Raw genomic sequence first — 27547 nt, forward strand, 5'->3', positions numbered from 1 at the left:
ACTTTTCTGCACATCTAATGTATTTTAAAATAAAAGATCATCAAAAAAAAAAAATCCACCTTTAGCAACTTAGAGACCAGGGGCCGGTGCTTGGCTGTGACTTTTTATTAACAGAACCTGAATGACACCAGGTCTTACGCTGGTTTTAATTTTCTCACGCCCAATTCCCAAGGTTCCAATGAACTCATTTTTAATCTACTGTGGTTTTCGGGCTCCAGTCGGTGTTCCTATTTTTTTTTTTTTAATTTTTTTTTCAACGTTTTTTATTTATTTTTGGGATAGAGAGAGACAGAGCATGAACGGGCGAGGGGCAGAGAGAGAGGGAGACACAGAATCATCGGAAACAGGCTCCAGGCTCCGAGCCATCAGCCCAGAGCCTGACGCGGGGCTCGAACTCACGGACCGCGAGATCGTGACCTGGCTGAAGTCGGACGCTTAACCGACTGCGCCACCCAGGCGCCCCAAGGTGTTCCTATTTTTGACACAGTTTTCCTACCTTACTCTGTTGGGAAGAGTGGGAAACGCTGATACTTAAGTATCCCCAGGGGCCAGGGCCAACAGGTGAACAAAAATGGTAACAATAAAAGGAAAGACAATGGAGAGTGGAAAAACCCTCAGAGAATTCACTTCTAGGTGTGCTGTTAACCGGCAAGAACGTAACTACCAGCAAATAGATAAGATGGGAATTAAGCTCTAACAATAGATCCTAATCTAGCCGCTTCTTCACCAAAACAAAGGACACCATTAACTCCTCAGGAGGTGGCAGCACCTGGGGCCACGCTGTACTCCCAGCTGCGGGCGAAGTTACTAGAAGAGGGTCCTTGACCTTTGCTCTCCCTCAAAGCTGGCCCGGGCTCTCGAAGGCAGGGCGTGGGGAGCGGAATGCAGCACTTCACCCCCGAAAAGCGGGACAGAGACCACCGGCGCCAGAGCTAAATTCCTCACGTTCGGGTCCTGATGCTGGGGAAACGCGAGAGACGCACTGGGCGGAAACACTGCGCATGCGGGGAGGTCGAGCGCGCGGGCGACGGGACGCAAGGCGCATGCGCCCCTGGCTTGGGCGATGCCCCCGCCCTTTTTTTTTTTTTTTTTTTCTCACGGCAGGTAATAGGCGACCTCTTTTTCCCTCTCGCCCCGCCCACTCTACCCCTCTCCCGTCAGGGGCGTTGCCATGGCGACCCAGAGGCCACAACCGGAGGGTGGCGGGCTGGTCTCCTCTGCGGACCTGGCGGCGGCGACAGTGGCAACTCATGGAGGTTTCAAGAAACTCCGTGGAGGAGACCCGGAAGCGGACGGGCCTCGGCCGTTGCAGGCATTTCTTCTGGCTGGGCGTCGCCTTCGACACGGTGGGCGCGACCGTGCTGTTCACCGGGGTCTTCGCGCGCCTGGTCTTCTGCGACCTGCTGCTCTACCTGGGTTCCATCATCATCTTCCTCAGCCTGCTGTGGTGGGTCTTCTGGTACACCGGCAACATCGAACTGACTGCGGAAGAGCCCTCGAAGAGGCCCTTCCACGTGCTCTCCTCCACCATGGTGGACGCGCTAAGCCAGACGGTCAGCCACCGCTTCTCTCTCACCATCTGCAACGTGTCCCGCAACTTGAGGGGCTTCCGGCGGCGCTGCAGCCGCAGGAGGTTCCTTAAGACCGTTGCTTCTCTGGATATGACCGTCACGGGCCAGCTCGAAAACCGGCTGGAGGAGGAGGACCAGGACAAAGACGCGACGCAAAGTGTCCAGGAGAGCGGCGACGCGCAAGACCTGCGCGGAGAGGACCTGGGCCCCAAACCTGAACCGGTCGGAAGTTCCGAGGGAGTTCGCTCCCCAGGCCCTGGGGCCGGGCTGCCAGGGTTCGTGAAGGGATCGTCATCCACGCATCTGGGGCCGCCTGAGTTCGTTGTGTCTCCTCCCGACCGGCCTCGGGCCCCAGCCGTCCTCCCCTTCAGGAGCCAGCACGGAGTCCCCTGGCCCTCCGCCCGCCAGCCTCCAGCTGTGCGTTCTTTGAGGATCCAGCCTGCAGTCAGTCTTGCCACTGCGGGTCAGCCTGCCGCCTCCTTGGCTTCCGGCAGTCAGGCTGCGCCCATCCTGGCTTCTAAGAGTCTGCCCGCTGTCCCCTCGACCTCCATGAGTCAACCTGGACTCGTCCCTGCCTCTCAGAGCCAGTCCTTGGTGTCTCTGCCAACGCAGAGCCAACCCTTGGTGCCCATGGCCACTCAGAGCCACCTCTTGGTGCCCGTGGCCTCTCAGGGTCATCCCCTGGTGCCAGCATCTGCGCAGAGCAACCTCCAGGCCCTTTTGGCCTCTCAAAGCTACCAGCTGTTGTCTGCAGCCTCACAGAGCCACCTCCAAGCCCCCCTAGCCTCACAGAGCCAGCCTGAGAATCTTTCTCTGGTCTCTGAAACTACATCTCCAGTTGCTCTGGCTCCCCAAGCCCAGGCCCTGAGCACCCCTGTGTCTGTGATCCAGCTTCTGTCATCCCAGTCTTTTCAGAACCAAACTGTGGACCTGCGGCTCTCCCTTGCTGTCCCGGACTTTCAGGCCCTGTGTCACACCCGGCAGGACCCCCAGAGCATCATGTCTTTAGTTCGAGAGATGACTCCCAGCCAGTCTGCGTCGGCCCAGGAGTTTCAGAAGCCAGTTGCACAGGCTTCTGAGACTCCACTGCCAGTGAGCCAGGAGCTGAGTCAGGAACCCCCTGCCACCGCATCTCCACCCCCTGGGTCCCAGGCCCAGCAGTCAGTGCCCCCTGAGAACACACCTGTCCCTGCCTCAGAGACGAGAAGTCACCCTCCCTAGTACAGAACCAGACCCCAGCCATCCGAGTGGCTGCTCAGGCCTTTGCCAAGTAAGTGCCTTTGGAAGTAGTATTCCTTGATTGTTTCCAGGTCTGTGTTCTGCTGGTTTCCTCAGTCCCTTCTGTTGGAAAAAAAAAAAAAAAAAAAAAAAATGAGGCAAGTGGCGGTGAAGTGGTCTGTTCCTGCATGGATTAGATCTTTTGAACTTCGGGAGGTTTTTGAAACCTAGTGCTGTGCGTGGAACAGTGTTGTTAAAGCTTTACCTGCTCACCCCCAGAGTGAGATCGATTTCTCTTATTTAGGCTTACTAAGGACAGGGTGGTAAGTAAGACATTCCACCAGGAGCTGTGGGTGGGGTGGGGAGAGGGACTCTGCAATGTTTCTGAAACAGGATGATTGTAGGCAGTACAGGGGCACAGCATTAAATAGCAACAAGTCCTCCGGGGGGAAGTTATTCCCCTTTACATTCTTTTGTGGTCCTTTTGATTCTGTCCAGGAGAACATCCTTAGTTTGGGGTTCGTGATCTCCAGCACCTCTCTTATGCTTTGGTAGGCAACAACTGTACCCAGCTAGGATTTAATACCGTGCGTGTTAAAGTTATTTCAATGGGTAACTTCTATTTATGCCAAGTAATAACTGGTTTTTCTATTGACAATAGTGCCAATTGCTTTTCACAGTATAAGTAAAGTAACTTTTCATAGTTAAGTAAACAAAACAAAACCAAAAAAACTCAAACACTTACATGAGCCAACTTAAAGGTAAAAAATTAATTGTATAGTGAAGGTTGAATGATCCTGAAGTTTGGAAAACATTTGGCTATTTGTACTAAATCCTGTGAACTTTCTACTAGATCACAAGACCCTCTGTGCTAACCTGTTTGATGAACTCTATGCTTGAGGCTATTGAGGACCAATTCCACTTAACTCCTCAACCTTCTGTCAATTAGAAAGGTAGAAAAGGTCATGTGAAGGTCAAAATTGGTGACCCTGCTCAGTGGGTTAAGTGCTGTCATAATGGTATTCACTGCTGAGTATCAATTTCCTGATCTTTTTCTCTAATCCTATTCCATAAATTACCTGCTCTGGAGGTGGGGAGAGTATAGAGCAGAGCAGTATTTTGAGGTTATGTTAATGCTCCCTGTTTAAATGCTATCAACATGTTATCCAAGAAGGTTATTTCATATTGGTTGGTTTCATTTCCGGGGGGGGGGGGCGAGGGGTAACAACTGAATATTTTGTGGAAGTCAAACTCTTAATTTCTTTCTTCTTTAGGCCTTTTAAGAAGGATAATGTGTGGGGGCACCTGGGTGGCCCATTCGGTTAAGCCTCTGACTCTTTTTCTTTAAAGCTTTTAAATTATTTTTATTTTTATGTTTTTATTTGAGAGAGAGAGAGAGAGAGAGATCGTGAGCAGGGGAGAGAGGCAGAGGGAGAGAGAAAAAGAGAATCCCAAGTAGTGGAGCCTGACACGGGGCTCCATCCCTTGACTCTGGGATCATGACCCGGGGCTGAAATCGAGAGTTGGACACTAAACCCGACTGAGCCACCCAGAGGCCCCAAGCCTTGGGGTCTTGACCTCAGCTCAGGTCTTGATCTCAGGGTCATGAGTTAAAGCCCCTCCTTGTTAGGCTCTGTGCTGGGGATGAGGCCTACTTAAAAAAAGGAAAAAAAGAAAAAAAGAAAGATAAGATGTGTTATAATTCTACCTGTGGTCTCTGTTTTAAGGTAATGGCAGTAGGCCAGTAATTAGATAATAATTCTAAGGTCTTTACCAGTTCTAAGCTGAAAACAGGCCTCTTAGACATTAGCAACAGTTTCTAACCCAAGTGTAGGCTCCATGGGCATTCATCTTGGAAAACGCTTTCAGATGTTTATTTACTTGCACATAACTTCTTTTAAAATCCTTTTTAAAAATACTTATTTTTGAGACAGAGAGAGAGAGAGAGAGCAGAGGAGGGGCAGAGGGGTACAGAGGATCCAAAGTGGGCTCTGTGCTGACAGCAGACAGCCTGATGCGGGGCTCAAACTCACGAACTATAAGATCATGACCTGAGCCGAAACCGTGAGTCAGACACTTGACAAGTTGAGCCACCCAGGCACACCCCCCACCCCTTTTTTTGCTACAAAGATGACGTCAGGTAGAATGAACACCAAATGTTATGACACATTTCTCTATACTGACCGTAAGATACTTACCTAAAACAAGAGTTGACAAATTTTTTCTATAAAGACCCAGATAGTAAGTATTTTAGGCTCTGTGGGCCAAAAGGAAGAATCAAGGATATTATGTGATTGCTTATATACTGAGAGAGAAAAGAAAACGGCCCCCAGTGTGTGTGGGTAGGCTGCATAGTTCCTCTGACTCCCATTGAGTCATCTGGAGGCTTTCACCTAAGAGCATTGATCTTTCAGGGATCCTGGCCCTCTCTTGTTCCGCTGGCCTGAAAGGAGGTGATTTCCAGAGTCTTTGACTCCCAGATTGAGATTCCACTGTTTGGTGCCTGGCATTTGCCCCTAGTGGAGTCTAGAATGCGTAGATGGTGATGTTCAGGCCCTGAGCAGACACTGGCCAGACAGGCAGGCATTGGGAGCTCTGGGGAGAGCAGGGGTGGAAACTGATGCCCACGTTGGCCTTTGAACTCACAGTGATAGTCCCCAGCAACAGGAAGATGCAGAGTTGAGGAGGGGCGCTCCTGATATCTGGTGGGTAGAGACCAGAGGTGCTGCAAAACACAGTGCACTGGCTGGCCCGTTCCAACACAGAGTTATTCCACCCAAACCATTATTACTGTGAGATTGAGGAACCCTGATCTAGAATAATAAAAAAAATTGCTCTGTAGTTCACGAGGTACTTAAAGAAAAATGTTTTTATCCTCAGAGGACTCATTAGCTCTTAATTAGTCATGGTATCTTTTAGGCCATGAAGATCTTATTCACCTTTGTTTTATTTATCTTTTCTTTTTAAATTATTTTTAAATTTTTATTTTTTTAACTAGTCTCCACACCCAACATGGGGCTTGTTCTCGGGGCCCTAAGATGAAGAGTCACACACTCTACCAACTGAGCCAGCCAGGAGCCCCTGTTATATTTATCATCATATTCCCATTTTGAACTAAGATGCACTTGGGACATTTGTCAATAACAACAGCTAACATTTATTGGGTGTTATAATACACTACACACTGTACTAAGTAATGCACAGGGATTGTCTTGTTTGTCCTAACAATCAGAGGTGGGCTCCATTGGAGCCAGAATTGAGGTATAATTGATGTATGATTTGTTATAAGGCGTAGATTATAAGCTTTCCTTTCAAGTTAAAGTTATTAAAGAGCGTTCTTCGTAAGCCCGTCAATTGTAACTTGAGCTGTAATACCCCACATCAACCTATGGGTGGCTCCTCTTTTGAAAGCTGTGTTCCCAGAGAGAACTCTGTAATTTTTTTGTTCCACTCTGTTTATAAATATCATCTCAAATACAAATTGCTTTTTTCTTTCCAGAATCACCAGTGTTTCTACAGACTTAAGTGCCAACTTTATAAAAGCACAAGTACTCACCTCTTAACCTCGTTTCAGAAACCTCCATGTGGAGTGCTGATCTCTCTCAGGCCAGTGGGCCTACTAGAGGCCTTTGCCAAGTGTACGTGTGTCAGTGTTGGGGAGAATTTTCCAGCTTCAGATCATAAAGTTATTGCCAGAATCTTAAGCCATAATAAACTATGCTATTCTAAATGATTTTTGTTTTTTAAAAAAGTTGGTTTTTTTTTTTTTAATTTTTTTTTCAATGTTTTTTATTTATTTTGGGACAGAGAGAGACAGAGCATGAACGGGGGAGGGTCAGAGAGAGAGGGAGACACAGAATCGGAAACAGGCTCCAGGCTCCGAGCCATCAGCCCAGAGCCTGACGCGGGGCTCGAACTCATGGACAGCGAGATCGTGACCTGGCTGAAGTCGGACGCTTAACCGACTGCGCCACCCAGGCGCCCCCCCAAAAAAGTTGGTTTTTAAAATAGACTTCTTGTGAGAGAATTCCAAGTAGAAAATAATGCCTCACAAACTCTGGGTGAAGACGGAAGTAAGTGTAGTCCCCACAGAAACGGACAGTGGAAAATGTAACTCTGAATTTAAGGTTACTTTGTGACCTCATTAACTAATAGAAAAGTCAACACAATCGATGCATTGTAACATGCTACAATTTATATTTATATGTTCATTTCATTTAGTGAACATGAATTTCCCATTTTCCCAAGGATTTTTATTTTTCCCAAGGCTTTTAAAATCTGATTGGGTTGTATATTTTATTGGTAATCAAATAAAATTCATTTGAGAGTGTCTCCTTATATTCTTTCTTTGTATCAGTAGGTTATTTATGCAAGAATCCTCTAAAATCGCGGTAGTTTTCTTTAGAGATTTCCATTATAGGCAAAAGTATGTTTTCAGGTGGTACGATACTTTTGATCAAAACTCCCAAAAACTTTAGCTGTTTTATATTTCTTCCCCCTTTCTGTCCCATGCTTTGGTATTTCTGTATTATATTTCTATATTATAATTTCTATATTATATTTAAAATGTCTATTTTATATTTCTATATTATAATTTAAAATAATTAACTCAGGCTGAAAGACTATGCATGGCAGATATTTGGAAAAAAAGAATAACGGAAGTGAAGTAATCCAGCTAAGTAAAGTAAGCCAGTCACAGCCAGACAAATTATGATTCCACTTCTATGACATTTCTCATATGACAGAATCAGATTCATAGAGACAGAAAGAATGGTGGTTGCTGGGGGGAGGAGAGAAGAGGAAGTTGTTTCAGAAGAGGCATCAAGTTTCAGATGAAAAGAATTCTGGACGTAGTTGCACAGCATTGTGAATGTAGTTAACACTACTGGGCGCTATGCTTAGAAGTGGTTAGGGGCGCCTGGGTGGGCCAGTCTGTTAAGCAGCCGACTCTTGATTTTGGCTCAGGTCATGATCTCACAGTTCCAGCTCCTTGTCTGGCTCTTCGCTGACAGTGCACAGCCTGCTTGGGATTCTCTCTCTCCCTCTCTCTGCCTCTCCCCTGCTCAAGCACACGCGGGCTTTCTCTCAAAATAAATAAACTACCTCTCATCTGTAGCAAGTATTCATTGGAAGCCATTTGGTACACTATGACCTCACCTCTCTCGATTGAGTTAGAGAAGGGCACTTGACTCAAACTTCCCCAATGAGAAATTACTTTCTGTTGCCTTAAGACATCCGTGTATCGTTAGTATCAAATTCTTTTCTGCTTAAGCCCTCTTGAGATAGTTTCTGTTACTTTCAGGCCAAGAAACTTTAACCAACAGAACTATTCTAGGGATGATTGTAAAATTCATCTCTAGGGGAAGGCTGCTCTTCTGAAAAACAGTTTAATGGGTCTTCTGGGTGTATGAAAGTAAAGCAAAAATTCATCCTGGAATGAAGAAGCTCAGAACAATTATGAACAAGTACAGTGCTCGGTGATGTATAAGAACAACTACATTGTGGGCAAGGCTGTCTTTACATGCTGTGTGTTAATACTTGTTTGCCTTTCTGTTACTCATTTGGAGGTCCCTCCCTCCCTCCCTTCCAGAAGTAATCTCTATGCCCAATGTGGGGCTTGAACTCATGACCCTGAGATCAAGAGTCCCATGCTCTACTGACTGAGCCAGCCAGGTGCTCCAGCCTTTACCTTCTTAGATTAGAGCTGGAGACCAAAAGAGATGGGACTCCAGGGAAGGCAAGACTGGATAAAAAAGGCAAGATGAGTTGCCCTGTGGAAGAGGGTAACTGAATTGAGAATCTTCAATGAAGAGACATGATCAAAGAACTCCCAACAGTGAATTAAGCTGTTTAGTTTACAGATTTTCCTTATATTATGATGAAGCTTCTGCTGAAAAAATTTTAACATGGAAGCTTAGTCTTCACTGTGCTTTGGGAAAATAAGGAAGGAGCTGTGCTCAAGTTTAAGGAGATATTTCTGAGAATGTATATTGGCACAACCACTATGGAAAACTCAACATGTCTTATATGCCCTCTAAGCCAACAATTCTACTTTGGAAAAATTTTCACACACATGATTCAAGAGACTGTAGAAGCATATTCACAGCAATGCACATAATTGGGGGGGGGGGGAGGAAAAAATAATCTAAATGTTGGTGATAGGAAAATGGAAGTATAAATTGTGGGATATTCATATAATGGATAAATGCTACATGGCGAGAAACAACTAATATAACAGGAATGGGATGAACCAGTAGAAGGTATAATGCAGAATGGAGATAATTTTATGATGGAAAGACAAGCAAAAGCATATATTTAGTTTAGGAATACACACACACACACACACATATATATATATATATATATATATATATATATATAGTAATTACCTAAAGAAAAGTTGAAATGGTTTAAAAAAGTTAGGATAGTAATTATCTTTAGGAGGAAGCAGGGAGAAGGTGGGACCTGGGAGGAGCACACAGGAAGCTTCCATAGTAAGGGTTAATGTTCTGTTTCATAAATTGGGTGGTACGTTCATTCACAGGTATTTATTTTATTATGTTTTATAACTTAGATTAACTATATTCTCTCTTTTTTTTAAAGTTTATTTTGAGAAAGAGAGTGCACAAGCAGGGGAGGGGAACAGAGAGAGGGAGAGAGAATCCCAAGCTGGCTTCGCGCTGTCAGGATGGAGCCTGACGCGGTACTTGAACTCATGAACCATGAGTTCATGACCTGAACTGAAATCAAGAGTGGGACGCTTAACCCACTGAGCCACCCAGGAGCTCTTAACTTACACTCTTTCGTGCATGTCAGACTTGAAAAAAATGAAAGGATGAGTAATTGTCAAATTGCTTGGCGGTGCAGAGTTAAACTTCTGACAGTGTATGAGAGTTCCAACGAATTGTGATTTTTTTTTCCCCCTCAGCTTTGGGGATGGAGGGAAAGAGATTCCCACTTCAACGGGTGTCTTGAGGGATCTTTGTGAGCTAGGGTACAATTTCCCCTGCTCTCAGGACACTGAAAATCTCTGCCCAACATTCTGAAGGAACCCTAAGCCAGTGGGGTAAGAAATGGTGGTGCCTTATAGTGTTGGCAGAGAGTTACTTATTTTACACTGTTGCAAAATCGAACAGTGCTTTATATGTAACAAGTCGCTGTAGCTGGCTTAATGTCCTTTTGATAATTCTATACAGTTTCCAAAGGTTGCAACATTTTCCATTCTTAGAAACTAAGGGGAGGGGCTCCCTCTGCTTCCTTCCCCCCGACCGTGCCTTGGGCCCTGCCCTTCCCTATACTAAAAGACCCTTCCCTGCTTGCAGCAGGTCTGGCGGACCCCTGGACCTCCCTTAAAAATGTAAGTTCAGTGGCTCCTGGGTTGCTCATTGGGTTAAGCTACTGAGGACCCTGGATTTCAGCTCAGGTCATGATCTCATAGCTTGCAGGATGGAGCCCGGCGTTGGGCTCTGCACTGGTGGTGCAGCGCCTGCTTGGGATTCTCACCTCCTCTCCTCTCTCTGCTCCTTCCCTACTCATGCCTTCTATCTCTGTGTCTCAAAATTAATGAATAAATTAAAAAAAAAATTTAAGTTCAAGGACTAACGCCTCTTGAAAACTGACTCCTCTCTGATTTCAGCTCTGAGTTTTCTGGGTAAATCGCTCCGTCAAACCTCAGTTTCCGCAAAGATAAGATTAGTTCCAAAGTCTGTGAGGATAGCGCAGAGGGTATAGAGCCCCCCCCCCCCCCCCCCCCCCACTAGATGCTGGGTGGAGCAGCCTAGGTCGAATCCCGGCTGCCCCTTGTCTCTGCGTGCTGGTGTTAACCAGAGCTTTGGTTTCTTCAGTTTGACTAAGGGATGCTTTGACTCCAAAAAGATAATACTCGTGGCACCCGACCAGTAGGGGTCCACTAACGGTCCCTGCCCTTCCTTGGGGACCCTCAGGGCTGGCCGGAGCTGCCAAGGATCTCTCTTCTCGCAGCGCCTTGGCCGCTCTCACAGCCGCACCTGGCAAGGGGGGGAAAGTCCTCCAACTGAGAGGAGGGGCCTGGAGGCAGGGCAGGGAGGAGAAAGCTTCGGCGGCGCTCTAGCCCGCCGGGATCACGGAGCGGTCCCATGGCGCTCCTGATTGGCTGAAGGCCGTCGCTCGCGCGCACGTCTTCCGGGCCACAGGGGCGGCTAGGAGGCCCACGACTTCCGGGGAGAGGCGCAGTCGTCGCGCTTGTCGGGCCCAATGGCGGCCCCGCTGCTTCACACGCGGTTGCCGGGAGATGCGGCAGCCTCAGCGTCTGCAGTCAAGACGCTGGGGGCGTCGAGGACCGGGTGAGAGTCCGGGACGCTTCCTTCTGAGCATCTGGGGCCAAAGCTCAGGATCGGGGGTAGGAAAGCGAATGTGACAGGGCCTGCAGAGCTGAAGGAGTCCTGGGAGCAACGGTAGCGGGTCATCTCAAGTTCTCGAGAGTGAGCCCGTGCCTTTAAGTGGGTAGTAAATGTGGGAGAGGAGCTGGGAAAATGCATCTGTTCTCCGTTCAAGGGTCTTTTCTCCCCAGTGGGCTCCCGCCTAGCGTCCCAGGCCTGGGTACTACCTTATTCCTCCCTTTTCTTCACGTAGATTTGGAAAGAGTTCCCTGGGCTGTTTGAATCATCAGGCGAATGCTATCATTAATGGCAAACCGACTCTTAATTTTTTGTTGGTGTTTGAAATTTGTTTCCGCATACACGTTTTCTTAACAGTCTGTCTTCCACTTTTAAAGCCCTTAACCCCCATAAAACATTTTGGGGGTTGGCTTTGAGAGTCATTAGTAGGATACTGGTGTGGTTCCCCCCCCCCGCCCCCCCCACTACTCTGCTCTATTTGAAGGAAGAAAACTTTGTAAAACACTTAGCATTGTATCATTTATGGTGTTTATTAAGCACCTCTACTCTGTGTTAGACCCTGGAGACAGTAGTCTATCAAAAGAGACAACATCTCTGCTCTCAACAGAGCTTACAATCTCAGGAGGGAAAGACCGTGAAGAGGCCAGTAAATAATGGAAAGGGATGGTTTCAGGCAGTGATGATCTGCCGTGAAGAGGTAAAACGGGGACCAGGAGAGAGAGGATGGGTACTTTAATCGTCTCTCTGACATTTGAGCTTCAGTTGGAGGGAAGACGAGAGTCCAGCTGTGTCCGTATCTGGAGGATGAGTGTTTCTGATAGCGAGCGAACAGCAAAAGAAATGGGAATCAGCGTGGCAAGTTTGAAGAATAGAAAGGACACTATGGTTGCAGTATGTTAAGTGGCTGGAGATGAGGTCAGAGGTAGGCAGGGGCCAGACTAATGTAGGACCTTGAAGACCCGGACCGAGAGCTTGGATTTGTATTTTAAGTGAGGTGGGAAACCTTTGGAGAGTCTAACAGGGAGGGTAGGATAGCATGATGCAATTTTGGGGAAGATCGTTAGGTCATTGAACGAAGAACGTTGGAGGTTAGAGTGGAAGCAAGGAAGCCAGTTAGGAGGCTTTAGTGATAGTCCCACTGAATGATGTTGGCTCAGTAAACGTTGGCTCTTCTGATTTTTTCTTATTCTCTGCCCTGCGCGTAATAGTATGATTATCTTGGTTCTATAGACTTTCAGATATGCTCACGTTAGAGAATGATTTCTTCAATTCTCCTCCAAGAAAAACCGTTCGGTTTGGTGGGACTGTGACAGAAGTCTTGTTGAAGTACAAAAAGGTAAGAGGAGATAACATGAGGTTTGGTGGCTTTTTGCCCCCTGCTTTAATTGAGATATAATTGACACAGGGAGGTTTGGTTTTGGTGGGTCAGGATACAGTTGTAGCCATTATACGACAGCCACGTAGACATAATAAAATGAATTTAGATAATCGGTTTGAAGTCAGTTCTTTAATAACAGCATGATGTTGTCAGCTCAGATAACCTCTTTGCTGAGGTTTCATATCTTCAAATGTTCCATTTATGTAGCATCTTTAAAAAACTCTAGCAAGTGCTGGAATAAAAATCCTTAGGTCAGAGTGTTTTATTTCTGACCGAATTACCTAAGCATTGCTTTGGGACAGTAAACCAGCTCTCCAAGAGGGGTTTGGTTTTTTGTTTGTTTTTGGTTTGGTTTTGTGATAGTTTAGAAGTGATTCTGTTAAGTCGCAGCGATGGAGGGAAAATATAAATATTTGTTTTCATATATATAAGCATTTAAGTGCGAATACGCAAATGGATGGTGTCTTGTATCGAATGTGATCGTCACATGTCAGGACGCAAGTAGATCTGAATGTGAACAGCTCGTCATTTTCTTTTTTTCCAAGCTGTCCAGCTCCACTAACATGAGTTTTTAAATGTGTGTAGTTACAATTTTATAATCCACAATTGATGTGTGAGTGTTACGCTGCTCCTTTTGTAAGAATTAAAAGTCCTGCTCTTGATTTTTAATAGCAAACTGAAGCAAGCAAAACTACCTTTTTTTTTTTTTTTGGTCCTTGTTTAGGGTGAAACAAATGACTTTGAGTTGTTGAAGAACCAGCTGTCAGATCCAGACATAAAGGTAATTAATTTATGTTTGCTCATTAGCAAAGTTCTTGCCATTTTGCATGGATTTAATTTGCGCGTTTGGTCCTATTCCATTCTCTAGAACTGGCTCTCTGTGTGATCCTCACTTTAATGCAGTGGTTCTCAACCAAGAGCACTTTTGCTCTTGGCACTTTTGGTGATGAACTGGAGACATTTTTGGTTGTCACATCTGGGGGGAGGGAGTGGGTACAACTGGCATCTAGGGAGTGGGTGACAGGGATGCCACTGAAACATCCAGCACTGAATGCACAGAGCAGCCCTCCACAACAAGGAATTATCAAGTCCTAAATGTTGGTAGTCCTCAGGTTGAGAATCCCTGCTTTATCTTTCCTTTCTTATTTTTTTTAATGTTTATTTTTGAGGTAGAGGGAGAGACAGACAGGAGTGCGAGTGAGGAGCAGAGAGGGAGGGAGACACAGAATCCGAAGCAGGCTCCAGGCTCTGTGCTGAGCCGTCAGCACAGAGCCTGATGTGGGGCTCGAACTCCTGAACCGTGAGATCATGACCCGAGCTGAAGTCGGAGCTCAACCGGCTGAGCCCCCGGGGCCCGTCTTTCCTAGAGCCTCTTCCCTCTGTGCCTCATGCAGTTCTCACATCTCTCCGCTGCTACAACAAGAAGAAAAGATGACTTACCTTTCGAGCAACTGCTCTTTTTAGCGTCTTTGCAGATGGTGCAAGAAGTTCAAGAGGTGCCCCTTTCTAAATACATACCTGTCATCTCGTCACAACTCAAGAAATTTCATTTCCCTTTTCTTCCCTTCTTGCCCAGTTTTGGGAAGAATGGCCATGGTAGTCAGATTGCCTGGGATAAAATCCTTCCTCTGTGGTCGCCCAGTGTGTGATCTTGGGCAGCTTGTTTAACTCACTGCCTCTGTTTCTCATCTTTATAAAGTCAGGAAAACAATAGAGGTATTTTAAGTGCAGACGTTTTAGAGGATCCAGTGAGTTAATACACGAGAATCACTTGGAACACTTGGAACCACTTTGTGGTTAACTGTTCCTGGTGACAGCTCAGACTTTCTCACTGCTCATGCGTGTTTTAATCCCCCGTGAGATCCACTGCGGTGATTACTGTGACCTATTACTAGTGGTTTCTTCCCTGCTCATTTCAGTGGACTTTTTTTCAAGCCTCATACTAATTCCTTGTAGCAGTTGACACTGTTGGCTGCCCACTTTTTTGTTGTTGTTAGGTTTTATTTGTTTCTATTGAAAGAGAGAGAAAGAGGGAAGGGTGGGACGGGGGCGGGGAGAGAATCCCAAGCAGGCCGACCGAACTGTCAGCTTGGAGGCCAGTGTGGGGCGCGAACTCACGAACCGCATGTTCATGCTCTAAGCTGCAATCAAGAGTTGGATGTCTAACCGACTGAGCCACCCAGGCCCCTTCGGCTGCCCACTTCTTAAATTTCCTTTGGTTTCTAGGGTCTTGCGGTCTTCTTATCCCTTCTGTCCAATCATTCTTGTGATGGGTTCTTAAATTTGGTGTTGATTAGGTTTCCAAACTTGACCCTTTCCTCATTCTAAAGATTCTTCCTGTGTGATCTCCTTAGGCCCTTTAGGCTTTGGAATTTACCTTTGTCCTCATAACTTCCAAATTTGTATCCAGAGCTCAGATGGCTCTTGTGGGCCCTAGACTGGTTTTTTAACTGCTAGCCCATAAGTAACACTGATGCCCCAAACTTAGCATTTTCTCTCTCCCAAACCCATTCCTCTGCAACCTTCTTTATGTGCTTAACCGATTTACCGCTTACCTAATTCTTGAGCGAGGAACCTTGGGGGCTTTCTCACCCCTTGTATCCATTGATTTACCAGGGCCTTTGGGAAAAAAAAAATATCCTTAAAGGCTTCTTGCATTGTTGGTGCTTTTTTGTCTGGATTCTTCCCTTAATTCCTTTAGCTTACCTAGGTTCCACTTCTCTATGTCACATTACCCGTCACCCCCACCTCCACGCCCCACCAATTTTACCCTCCACAGTGTAGCCTAAGGCATCTCTAAAATAGGGCACCATCCTGCCAGAAAACTTCATGCCTTTTTCACACAGAACCAGCTTCTTAGCATGGTCTGCGACATTGTTTCTGTGTTCAGTCCTCACTAGATACTTTATTCCATGAATTTGCCTCTTTTCAGCTTTTTAAAATTTAATTAAATTAATTTAGGTAATCTCTACAACTCACGTGGAGCATTACTTCTTTTCATCTTTATCTCTTTGCACGTGCCTTTTCTTCGTGGCTGGGAGAGGTCCTCTGTATCTGCTTTATTTGCTATCTGTTTGAGCATGGGCTCTGGCTACATGGCCTCCCCTCCCATGCTGGCTTTGTGGCTGAGGGCAGATTTACTGCACTTCCGTGCCTCAGTGCCCCCATCTGTAAGATGGGAACCAGTGGTGTCACGTACTCGGGGAATGGTTGTAAGGATTAAATGAGTTAGTATGTGTTAAAATCTTAGAATAGTACCTGGCACGGTGATTACTTGTATTAGTGTTCACTGTTGTTATTGCTTTACCTACTAAACTCCTACTCTTTAAGATCCAGCTGAAGTGTCCTCTTTACTGGAATTTTCCTTGGTTCTCTCTAAGCACATAGGTGTTGGTTCGCTCCATTTCCCACCCTTCTAATAGATCTTTCTAGTTACAAATCTGACTTACAAGGACTTCCGTCATTTATCTGGCCCCTCCTCGATTCCCAGATTTATCTGTTGGCTTGCTTACCATCTACTCCAGCCATAGCTGTACTATTGGTTTTCTGAATACGTGCTTGTCCCTCTGTGAGGATGTAGCTACCAGAGACCAACAGCAGAAGTGGCGCTGTCTCAAGCTTTCCCTTATCCTCGTGTTCTTCTGTAGGTTCCAGGGGCCATTTTCTTTGTGTCCCGCTGTAATTTTTTTACCAGCACTTCTTGGTGTCTTGACATACTAAGAAATGCATCAGTTGTGTCTATGTTAGTTCAGAGAGTGTTGGAAGCAATTTGCTTCTAATAATGGTTCAGTACTAAAGCACCAAGGACTGTGGTTAGGTTACTTAAGAAAATGGAGCTTTTTAAATGTTATCTTTATAATTTTTTTGCACTTTGTGTGTGTGTGTGTGTGTGTGTGTGTGTGTATGTGGAACAGGGATAGGATAGAGTTCATGTATTTTTATTTGCACCTAACTTAATTTGTCTTCACTGCCTCAGACCTTGGTGAGCCACCATTAACTTATCCTTAATGGTGGTGGACATATGAAATTACCATAGTGCAAGCGAGTTGTGATTTATGTTATTTTACTGCCAGCTTACTTGGGGTTTCATCAGGAAATACTCTCAATGAAGTTCGTCACAAATAGCACGTGGAAAGCAGTCAATGGTGGGATGAAGGTGGGGAAGAGGTGGTGAGCTCCTGAGTGGAGCAAGGGATTGTGGGACAGGGGATGGAGCATAGGCTGTGACCCAGACACATAGGTTTGAACCTGGTTCTTTATTAGCTTCTTTTTAAAAAATTTTTTAACATTTATTTATTATTATTGAGAGACAGAGATAACACAAGAGCGTGAGCGGGGAGGAGGGGGGACAGAATCTGAAGCAGGCTCCAGGCTCTGAGCTGTCTGCACAGAGCCAGACGCGGGGCTTGAACTAACAAGCTTCAAGATCATGACCTGAGCCGAAGTCAGTTGCCTAACAAACTGAGGCACCCAGGTGCCCCTCTTTATTAGCTTCTTGAATGGGCAGGTTGCTTATTCATTTCTCTTAGTCTCGGCTTCCTCAACTATAAAATGGGGATACCAGGAGTCCATTTTCAGCATTGTTAGGATTAGTAAAAGATGCAGACGCATGGTATTGAGCACCGTGCCTGGTGCCTGGCATCTTCCTGCTGAACGATACTCCCTGTCAATATCAGTCTGTAACAGCAGGTACAGCCCTGTCTGTTGATGGTTTATCACTGTAGGTACAATATTGTCTGTAAAAATCTATCCCTAGAAGTGGGGCACTTGGGTGGCTCAGTCGGTTGGGTGTTTGACTTCAGCTCAGGTCATGATCTTGTGGTCTGTAGGTTCGAGCCCCCTTTGGGTTCTGTGCCGACAGCTCAGAGCCTGGAGCCTGCCTCGGATTCTGTGTCTCCCTCTCTCTGCCCCTCCCTCGCTTGCTCATAATTACTGTAAGTACAGTACTGTCTATTAACAGTCTACTGTTACGGTTATAACGCATTGCTTTTGTGTATTTGTATGTCCGTTTCTCGGGTGGAGTCTTTATTTTTTTTTAACTTTTAATATTTATTTTTGAGTGAGAGCACGTGAACAGGGGAGGGACAGAGAGATAGGGAGACACAGAATCCGAAGCAGGCTTCAGGCTCCAGGCTTAGAGCTATCAGCACAGAGCCCATTGCAGGGCTTGCTCCCATGAACTGTGAGATCATGACCTGAGCCAAAGTCAGATGCTTAACTGACAGCCACCTAGGTGCCCCTTTTGTGTTGAGTCTTAATCAGCATTAACCATTTCTTTCAAAATTGGAGGGTCTTAGTTTTTTATGTATGTTGTGTGTATGTGTTAATACAAACGATATATTTATATATATATATATTTAATTTATTATTTTTATTATGTTTTTAGAGAGTGGGGGCAGGGTGCAAGTGAGCAAGGGGCAGAGAGAGAGAGAGAGAGAGAGAGAGACAGGGAATCCTATGAGGTGCAAAGTGGGAGAGAGAGAAGCGGGGCTTACCCAAAGTAGGGCTCGAGTTCACCAGAAGTGGGGCTTGAGCTCACCTGATGCAGGGCTCAAACTCACAAACCATGAGATCATGACCTGAGCTAAAGTCCGATGCTTAACCCAGTGAACCATTCATGTGCCCTAAAGCTTTTTATTTTTATTTTTATTTTTATTTATTATTTTAAGTAGGCTTTATGCCCAACATGGGGCTTGAACTCACAACGTTGAGATCAAGAGTTGCATGTTCTACCAACTGAGCCGGCCAGGTGTCCTTATAGTTGATATTTTATATTTATCTAACTGATAGCATATTTTAGACATGGCTTGTTTTCTTTTTATTTAGAGATTTTTCCCATGTCACTAAAAGTTACTATGAACAGGAATTTTATTGCCTGAAAAATATTTTATGACGTACTGGAGCCATCATTTTTATATAGCACATCTTTTTTTTAAGTTTATTACTTATTTTGGGAGAGAGCGTGTGCGCGGGTAGTGGAGGGGTAGAGAGAGAGGGAGAGAGAGAATCTCAAGCAGGCTCCATGCTGTCAGCACAGAGTCAACAGGGGGGCTCGATCCCATAAACCGTGAGATCATGACCTGAGCCGAAATCAAGAGCCAGACACTTATCTGACTGAGCCACGAATGCATCCCTGCGTTACTTTTTAAAATCAGAAAATGTAATGTTCTTTTGTTTTGATACAAATTAAGACATTTTCATTCCAGTTTTGGCTTTAGTGCAAGTTTGTGACTTTTTTCTCCTAATTTAAATACTATTGGTAGATGTCTAGTGCAAGGTAGGTATTACCTCCAGTTATTTTAGAGGATTTGTGATTTTGAAAGCGCTTTTCTTTGTTTGCCTTAAGGATGACCAAATCATTAACTGGCTGTTAGAATTCCGTTCTTCCATCATGTACTTGACTAAAGACTTTGAGCAGCTTATCAATATTTTATTGGTAAGTTTACCATTTATTTTACTGACTAGTATGTGATTTCAATACTCTGGAAACAGAATATGTTGTATCAGTAACATGTTTCTTTTATCTTTCTCTTCCTCCCACCTGTAGAGATTGCAGTGGTTAAACAGAAGTCAGACGGTGGTGGAGGAGTATTTGGCTTTTCTTGGTAATCTTGTATCAGCACAGACTGTCTTCCTTAGACCGTGTCTCAGCATGATTGTTTCTCATTTTGTACCTCGTAAGTGGTTCTTTGCTTTCTTTGATTTTTCATTTTTTAAGTACCCTATTACTAAAATACTTCTTGGAACACTGTGGGGATTGTGCCAACATGGAAAATTCTGAGCTGCATGTTAGCAGTTTTGGTGCATGTCTGTTCTCTATAATGATGTCTGTAGAAGCATCTGGATTTGTTGCTGTGTTTTTGTTTGTTTGTTTGTTTTATGGGTTGGAATTTACCTTAATGAGATTCTTTTTTTTTTTTTTTTTTTAATACATCTTTCTATCCTTTTTTTTTTTTTTTTTTTTTAATTTTTTTTTCAACGTTTATTTATTTTTGGGACAGAGAGAGACAGAGCATGAACGGGGGAGGGACAGAGAGAGAGGGAGACACACAGAATCGGAAACAGGCTCCAGGCTCCGAGCCATCAGCCCAGAGCCTGACGCGGGGCTCGAACTCACGGACCGTGAGATCGTGACCTGGCTGAAGTCGGACGCTTAACCGACTGCGCCACCCAGGCGCCCCAACCTTAATGAGATTCTAATGGAGTCTTAGAACTCAGAAATTTTAGCTTTAACTGTATTGACTTTTTTTTTTGGCTTAAATTTAATTATTGTACTAAGTTTGCACAGTGGAAAAAATCACTTTCTTGTGTAGCTGTTGATTGTTTAGGTCAGTGACAAAAAGAATAACGTATTTTGTTTTTCCCTCACAAAGCACGAGTGGTCATTAAAGAAGGTGACGTAGATGTTTCGGATTCCGATGACGAAGATGATAGTAAGTATCAAGAAGATTAAAGCAAGGGACCTGCCTGTGTCTTAGAGAATGTGTGCTCGATGTTAAAACACTGGGTGAGGCCAGGAGCTGTTCTAATGGGTAGGCAGCAGCAGATGGCAACCTCCGATGGAATTTTTTTGTGACCTTCAGCGAGAACGTCTGATCAGCTGCCCTCAGTGCATTACTTATTTAACTAATCCACTTAGTCTGCAGTGATAGTTGGTGTTAGAGAAAAACCTTCCAAGTTAACATTTGGCTGGTAAATGATTCGGTTTTGGTTAGCGGGTGTTTTTAGCTTAAAATACGTAACTTTTGGGGACGCCTGGGTGGCTCAGTCGTTTGGGCATCCGACTCTTGGGTTTCGGCTCAGGTCATGATCTCATGGTTCATGAGTTTGAGCCCCACATCGGGCTCCATGCTGACAGTGCGGAGCCTGCTTGGGATTCTATCTCTCCCTCTCCCTCTGCCCGTCCCCTCCCCCCCCCCCCAAAGTAAATACATAAACTTAAAAAAAAATTTTGTAACTTCTCAGGTTTCAGTTTTATTGTTATGCTCATACTCTTACTTTTCTACTTGTAGATCTTCCTGCCACTTTTGACACCTGTCACAGAGCCTTGCAAATAATAGCAAGATATGTCCCATCGTGAGTATCCTGTTAATTTGTTTTTGAATCAGGGTCTTGAAGTCTCAAGAAAATGATAACCAGTTAGTAGAAAATTACTACGTTCATAGCATCACAGCTCAGGTTGTATGCTACATGTTTCTGTAGGCTTTGTCAACATCACATTCTACAAAAAAATGGCATTATAGTTCTCTTCGTTGTCTTTAGTTGTTTAAATTATTTAAGAATTAGTAACTTAATTAGTATTATTTAAATTATTTAAAACTTGTACGCAGACTCTCTTCCAAAGTTTGTATAGTGGTGGTTGAAATTCTGCTTTTATCTTCAACAGATACTATGTCCAAAAATTTTCAGTGAGCAATCCCCGTGTCATGCCATATAAATAAAAATTGCAATTCCAGTATGGTTCATTACATATTAATTTTTTAAAAATTACAGTTTTAAGAGAAGCTTAGGTTTCTTTTGGGGGGAGTGGACTTCAAGTTCCCTTTGTAAGTTTATTATTTACTAACTTAAAAATTACCTAAGTTGATAATTTTTTCTTGTTTTTAAAGTAATACATGGGCACGCAGTGGGAAACGTTTTAAGTTTTAAACTGAAACTCTATTGCTTTTGTAGAACTAAGAATCCCCCTTTAACTTGCTGTTGATACCAAAGTTGATGGAAGGTTATATTCCCCTAAGTTATCATAGGTTTTCTCTGAAGCTATGCATTTAGCTTCCATTTACTTGAGATAGTTGATTACCATTTACCTTTTGCCTCCATATTTGCTCTTAGAATGGAAATGTTACCTTCCAAGAAAGTCCAGTCAACATGGATTGGTTGATTTCCTTTTGTTTTTTTAGGACACCGTGGTTTCTTATGCCAATATTGGTGGAAAAATTTCCATTTGTTCGAAAATCCGAGAGAACCTTGGTAAGAAATCTTTTCATGGGAGAAATAATGGAAAAGTTGTAAGTTACTTTTAGGTGATGTTATGTGTTTTTCTTACCAGTTGTCTTATATATTAAACGCAAGACTAAGAACCTGACTCAGATTCCTTTCTTAGGAACTGGCTGTGGATCCCCAATGCCTTTTTCCCTTACGCAAGTCAAGGGCAGAGTCTGTTTCAGAAATATCTGGATAGGCTTAATGATTATACAGATAATAATTACTAGAAGGTAATAGTTTATGTATTACCAGTTATAAACATGCCTTATTTGAACATAAAGGCAGAAGTTTCTATGGATGAATTTTTAAGTTTTTGTGTAATATTTAAAAAAAAAATTTTTTTTTTTTCAACGTTTTTTATTTATTGTTGGGACAGAGAGAGACAGAGCATGAACGGGGGAGGGGCAGAGAGAGGGAGACACAGAATCGGAAACAGGCTCCAGGCTCCGAGCCGTCAGCCCAGAGCCTGACGCGGGGCTCGAACTCACAGACCGCGAGATCGTGACCTGGCTGAAGTCGGACGCTTAACCGACTGCGCCACCCAGGCGCCCCAAGTTTTTGTGTAATATTTAGATGATCTGTGGTTTTCAGTAATGAATAGTGGTTTCCTTCTAAGCATAGCTTATTGTTTTCTAAATAAGGTATTATAAGGTGTGCTTGGGTGGTTCAGTTGGTTAAATGTCTGACTTTTGATTTGTGGCTCAGGTCATGATCTTGTGGTCATGAGATTGAGCCCTGAGTGGGGCTCCACGCTAAGCATGGAGCCTGCTTGAGATTTTCTTTCTCCCTCCCCTGCTCACATGTGCACGTGCACACATGTTCTCTCTGTCAAAAATAGTATTCTAAGTATTAAATAAGGAGTTAATAAATTTTGCTAATGCTTGTGATAGTCACTTTCAAGTGGAATATTATAAACCTTGCATCTCTTACTAATATAGATAAATTCTCAACACAGTAGAAAACTGTGTTTAGCAGCATAAAAGGAGTATGCATTATGCCCACGTGAAATTTATCCGAGGAATTCATGGTTTATGTAATATTTGTTAAGATTAGTTAATATAATGACCATGTCAATAGAACAGATGATAGCGACCACATGATCATCTCACCTGATGCAGAAAGGCATTTGACAGACACTAAAACCTTTTCGTGACCAAAACAGAAGGGGACTGTTTCAGCCTGAGAAAAGGCACCTATGAAAACTCACACATAATATCCCACTCAATGGTGAACAATTGCAAGCTTTTCCTTATGATGAGGAACAAAACAAGGATGTCTGCTTTTGCCCCCTTTTAAAAAATTTTTGCTTATGTATTTATTTACTTTTATTTTTGAGAGAGAGAGAGAGAGACAGTGTGAGGGTGGGAGGAGGGGCAGAAAGAGAGAGGGAGAGAGAGAATCCTAAGCAGTCTCTGTGCTGGCAGCACAGAGCCCCATGTGGGGCTCAAGCTCACAAAATCGTAAGATCATGACCTGAGCCAAAACCAAGAGTTGGACATTTGACTGACTGAGCCACCCAGGTGCCTCAAAGTTTAATTTTGAGAGAGAGTGAGAGCATGAGAGGGGGAGGGACAGAGAGGTAGGGGGGTGGGGTGGAGAGAGAGATAATATCCCAAGCATGCTCCACACCAGAGCCCAACTCGGGGCTTGAACCCATGAACTGTGATATCATGACCTGAGCTGAAATCAAGAATCACATGCTCAACCGACAGAGCCACCCAGGAGCCCCTGTTTTTGCCATTTTTGTTCAGCGTGGACTGGAGGTTCTTCTAGCAAGGGAAGCTAGGCAAGAAAGGGAAAAGGCATCCAGATTGGAAAGAAGTAAAACTGTCTTTATTTGTGATGACATGATCTTAACATTTAGAAAAATCCTAAAGATTCCTCATGAGCACTATTAGAACTAAAGTGAGTTCAGCCTAGTTATAAAATGTAAGATCAATACACACAAGCCATTTGTCCAAAGCAGTTTAATGGGGAAAAGAATGATCTCCCACAAATGGTTGTGGGACAAGTGGAAATCTACATGCAAAGAATGGGGTAGAGCAGAGCCCCCTGCTCTCCCATAAACAGAACGAATGAAAGACCTAAATGTAAGCTAAAAACAGCTCTCAGAAGAACACCTAGGTGAACATTTTTGTGACTTGAAATCAGGCAACAGTTTCTAGATAGGATGCCTGAAGCACAAGCAGCCACAGAAAACCAGACAAGTTAGATTTGATTAAAATTAAACATTTGTGTTTCTTTCATTGGACACCTTCAAGCAAGTGAAAATCAAACAGCGGGCTTGCAGATCACGAATTGTATCAAGGAGTATATCGAGAATATACGACGAACTGTTGGGGTGCCTGAGTGGCTCAGTCGGTTAAGTGTCTGGTTCTTGGTTCTGGCTCAGGTCATGATTTATTGAATTGTGAGTTTGAGCCCAGACTGGGGTTCTGCACTGACTGTAGAGTCTGCTTGGGATTCTCTCTTTCCATCTCTCTCTGCCCCTCCCTTACTGGTGTTTGCTCTTTCTCTGAAAATAAATAAACTTAAAATAGAATATATAAAGAGTTCTTAGTATTTCAATAATGAAAAGGCAAATAACCCAATTTAAAAATGGGCAAAAGATCTGAATGGATATTTCTCCAGAATCCATGTACAAATGGTCAGTGAACATCTGAATCACTGGCTGTCAGGAAAACACAAGTCAAAACCTTTAGTAAAGAGATTTCATTTCATACCCGCTAGGATGGCAATACTCAGTGACAAGTCGTGGGGACGGGGAGAAGTCCGAACCTTCACCACATTGCTGGTGCAGGTGTAGACAGTAGGTGGTAGAACTGCTTTGGAAAACCATCTTGGCAGTTGCTTAGAAAGGTTAAACATTGCCACGTGACCCATCATTTCCGCTGAGAAGTGTCTGTCCGAGAGGAAAGAGACCATGTGTCTACACGGAGCTTTACGTGAATATTCAAAAGCAGCATTATTCATCATAGCCAAAATACAGAAATAAGCAAATGTTTATGGGCTGATGAATAAACAAGTGTTGTATTATGTCCATACAGTGGAATATTACTTGGCACTAAAACGGAGTGGTTTACTTGCTACAAAATGAGTGAACCTTGAAGGCATGCTAAAACACCACATAGTATAAGATTCTACTGATGTGAAATATCTAGAATATAGGCAAATCCATAGAAAGTAGACTAGTGGTTACTTAGGGCTGGGGGGAGGTACATGACTAAAAGATACAGTGTTGGGGTGCCTGGGTGGCTCAGTCATTTAAGCAGCTGACCTTTGCTCAGGTCATGATCTCATGGCTCATAAGTTCAAGCCCCTGTCTACTGTCAGCACAGAATGCTCTTCAGATCCTCTGTCCCCCTCCCTCTCTGCCCTTCCCCCTGCACGTGTGCTTGCTCACTTTTTCCCTCTCACAAATAAATACACGTTAGACAAAAGGTACAGTGTTCCTTTTTAGGGTGATGAGAATGTTCTAAAATTAATTATGGGGACAGTTACACAAGTGAATATGCTAAAAAGTGTTGAATTGTACATTTTATTTATTTTTTTTTTTAAATTTTTTTTTTCAACGTTTTTTATTTATTTTTGGGACAGAGAGAGACAGAGCATGAACGGGGGAGGGGCAGAGAGAGAGGGAGACACAGAATCGGAAACAGGCTCCAGGCTCCGAGCCATCAGCCCAGAGCCTGACGCGGGGCTCGAACTCACGGACCGCGAGATCGTGACCTGGCTGAAGTCGGACGCTTAACCGACTGCGCCACCCAGGCGCCCCGAATTGTACATTTTAAATGGATGATTTGTGTATGAATTTTATCTCAAACTTTTCTAAAGAAAACACTTGTAGAAGTGTACAGATCACAAATTTAGTTCACTGGGGGTGATTAATTATACTGAACATTGTATAGATAAACAGCATAGTTTCTGTGTTGCTGGATAGTCTATTTTTTTTCTGTTTAATTGAAACTGAAGGTTGTGGGGTAGCTGGGTAGCTCAGTTAGTAAAATGCCCGGCTCTTGGTTTTGGCTCAGGTCATGATCTCGTGGTTTGTGGGTTCGAACCCATGTCGGTCTGTGCTGATTTCATGGAGCCTGCTTGGGATTCTCTCTCTTTCTCCCTCTCTCTCCCCCCACCCAGCTTCTCCCCTGCTTACGCTCTCTCTCTCTCTCTTTCTCTTTCTCTTAAAAAGAAACTAAAGATCGTGTAATTGAGGTTTTGCTTACCTAATTACGAAACATTTATTCTCTGTTGAAATGTTTTGTCTTTTTATGTTTTAGGAATGTTACGTTCATAACTTGCTAAGGATTAGTGTATATTTTCCAACCTTGAGGCATGAAATTCTGGAGCTTGTGATTGAAAAGTTACTCAAGTTGGATGTAAGTATCTGGTAATCTGTTTTTCTCCTTGATTTGCATTTGTTAAAAAATATATATAGTAGTACGTGAAGCAGTAGTAGCAGCAATGGGGAAGAATCCACATTTCCACCTTTGATTCATTTCTTTGAATGTTTCTTAAACTTGATGGATGTGCTGGTGGTTGTAGACAGTTGCATCTCGTGGTTGGGGAACGAGGCATTAATTAGATGGTCATGCACACGTGAAAGTACAGTCGTGGGGCACCCGGGTGGCTCAGTCGGTTAAGTGTCCAACTTCGGCTCAGGTCATGATCTCAAGGTTTGTGAGTTTGAGCCCCACGTCGGGTTCCGTGCTGACAACTCAGAGCCTGGAGCCTGCTTCGGATTCTGTGTCTCCCTCTGTCTCTGCCCCTCCTCTGCTCGTGCTCTGTCTCTGTCTCTCTCATAAATAAACGTTTAAAAAAAAAAAAAAAAAGTGCAGTTGCGGCAAATGCTATAAATGGAATACATGCATCGTTATGTGCTGGAGAACCTGATGTAAGTGAGGGGATCAGGAAGGCATTCCTAAGGAAGTAACGTTGAATTCTTTACACGCTTTTTTAAAAAGGCCTGCAGTGGAGTGCAGAGGGAATAAGTGACAGTGGTGGGTTCTAGTGGCATCGGGGAGGAAAGGTGAGAACTGGTCCTGGAGACTGGACCGGAAGTCGAGGGTAAGAGAAAGGTAGCTCTCTGTGGAATAGAGTGTGGCGTGGCCGTTAGTGGTAAGGAGGATGGTCAGGAGGAGGTGGGAAGAGGAAGGAGTTCCATATTTGGGTGGATCGGGGTGTGGCTGCGGAGCCAGGGGGAGAATACTCAGCAAGCAGTGGCGGCTGCAGGTAGGGGACTGGGAGCAAACCTGTGCGGTGATGCTGTTTAGGACAGGAGAGAGGGAGTGTGATCGGAAGTGGGCGGGAAACCGGGTACGGATACCCAGGGAGGATCTGGAAGCAGGCAGGGTTCGCTCAGTAGGGTGAGCTGTGGTTGATATTTTTAAGTAAGGAGGATGAGCAAAACAAAAGTCCTTGGATTTGGTGATGAGGAGGTAGTCTGCTGCCGTGTCGCCGGAGGGGGCAGCTGCGTTTCAGGGGAAAGTGTGGATGGTTGGCAAGTGGGGCTGTCGGAGGCCTCGGTTGAGGGTGTGAGGAAGGGATGAGCGGGGCCCAGGGGAGACTTTAGGGTTCGGGAGACTGGAGGTTTGTGGCTGAGGAGCCGTGAGTGATGGAGGAGAGAGAGGTACTGTGGGGAGAACGAGGCCGCAACGAGGCAGGTCTGGGAGGGGCCGGAGGGTGGGCAGGCCGGTGCACTGCTTCCCGGGAGGTCCGCCTGTCTGGCCAACGGCGTATGTAATCTGTAAAGCCTTCCTCTCGTACGTACTAACGGAACATTTTAGAGTACATTTAGAAACAGGGTCCTGTATGATAGTAAAAAAGGCAGGACTTGAATGGTGTGTTAAACTAGGTATCTGAAGGGGCATATACCAAGATGAATATTCAGTCATTCAAATTTAACTCGCGTTTTTTATTTTCCTGCTCAGTTGATTGATGAGATGCCTTTATGTACGACACGTACGTAAATTGTGCGTAGTAAGAGTCGGAGTGAATGTTGAATTTGTTGAAGTTGATTTAGA

The 27547-nt window shown here is 44.5% G+C and overlaps 2 protein-coding genes across 3 annotated transcripts in view; both read left to right on the plus strand.

Moving 5' to 3' along the window:
- Positions 1-983: 983 nt before the first annotated feature.
- Positions 984-6331, plus strand: LOC125927910 (proline-rich protein 36-like). The gene is made up of 2 exons (XM_049638292.1): positions 984-2841; positions 6289-6331. The coding sequence occupies exon 1, from the start codon at positions 1002-1004 to the stop codon at positions 2790-2792; it is 1791 nt and encodes a 596-aa protein (XP_049494249.1). The 5' UTR covers positions 984-1001; the 3' UTR covers positions 2793-2841; positions 6289-6331.
- Positions 6332-10673: 4342 nt separating this feature from the next.
- Positions 10674-27547, plus strand: part of RRN3 (RRN3 homolog, RNA polymerase I transcription factor) — a 31858-nt gene continuing 14984 nt past the window's right edge. The window contains exons 1-9 of one of the 2 annotated variants that reach the window (XM_049638291.1): positions 10674-11110; positions 12395-12500; positions 13267-13323; positions 18889-18978; positions 19090-19219; positions 19916-19975; positions 20555-20618; positions 21443-21512; positions 25805-25903. In XM_049638291.1, coding sequence (XP_049494248.1) covers positions 11022-11110; positions 12395-12500; positions 13267-13323; positions 18889-18978; positions 19090-19219; positions 19916-19975; positions 20555-20618; positions 21443-21512; positions 25805-25903 — 765 coding nt within the window. In that variant the 5' untranslated portion in view covers positions 10674-11021. The remainder of the gene's footprint in view (positions 11111-12394; positions 12501-13266; positions 13324-18888; positions 18979-19089; positions 19220-19915; positions 19976-20554; positions 20619-21442; positions 21513-25804; positions 25904-27547) is intronic. The other variant, XM_049638290.1, reaches the window with a different exon arrangement.

Source organism: Panthera uncia, chromosome E3, assembly GCF_023721935.1.
Source record: "Panthera uncia isolate 11264 chromosome E3, Puncia_PCG_1.0, whole genome shotgun sequence".
Classification (NCBI taxonomy): domain Eukaryota; kingdom Metazoa; phylum Chordata; class Mammalia; order Carnivora; family Felidae; genus Panthera; species Panthera uncia.

What these genes read in the sequence shown, in the direction of transcription:
- LOC125927910 (XM_049638292.1), top strand. Translation starts at nt 1,002, where the DNA reads ATGCGGGGAGGTCGAGCGCGCGGGCGACGGGACGCAAGGCGCATGCGC.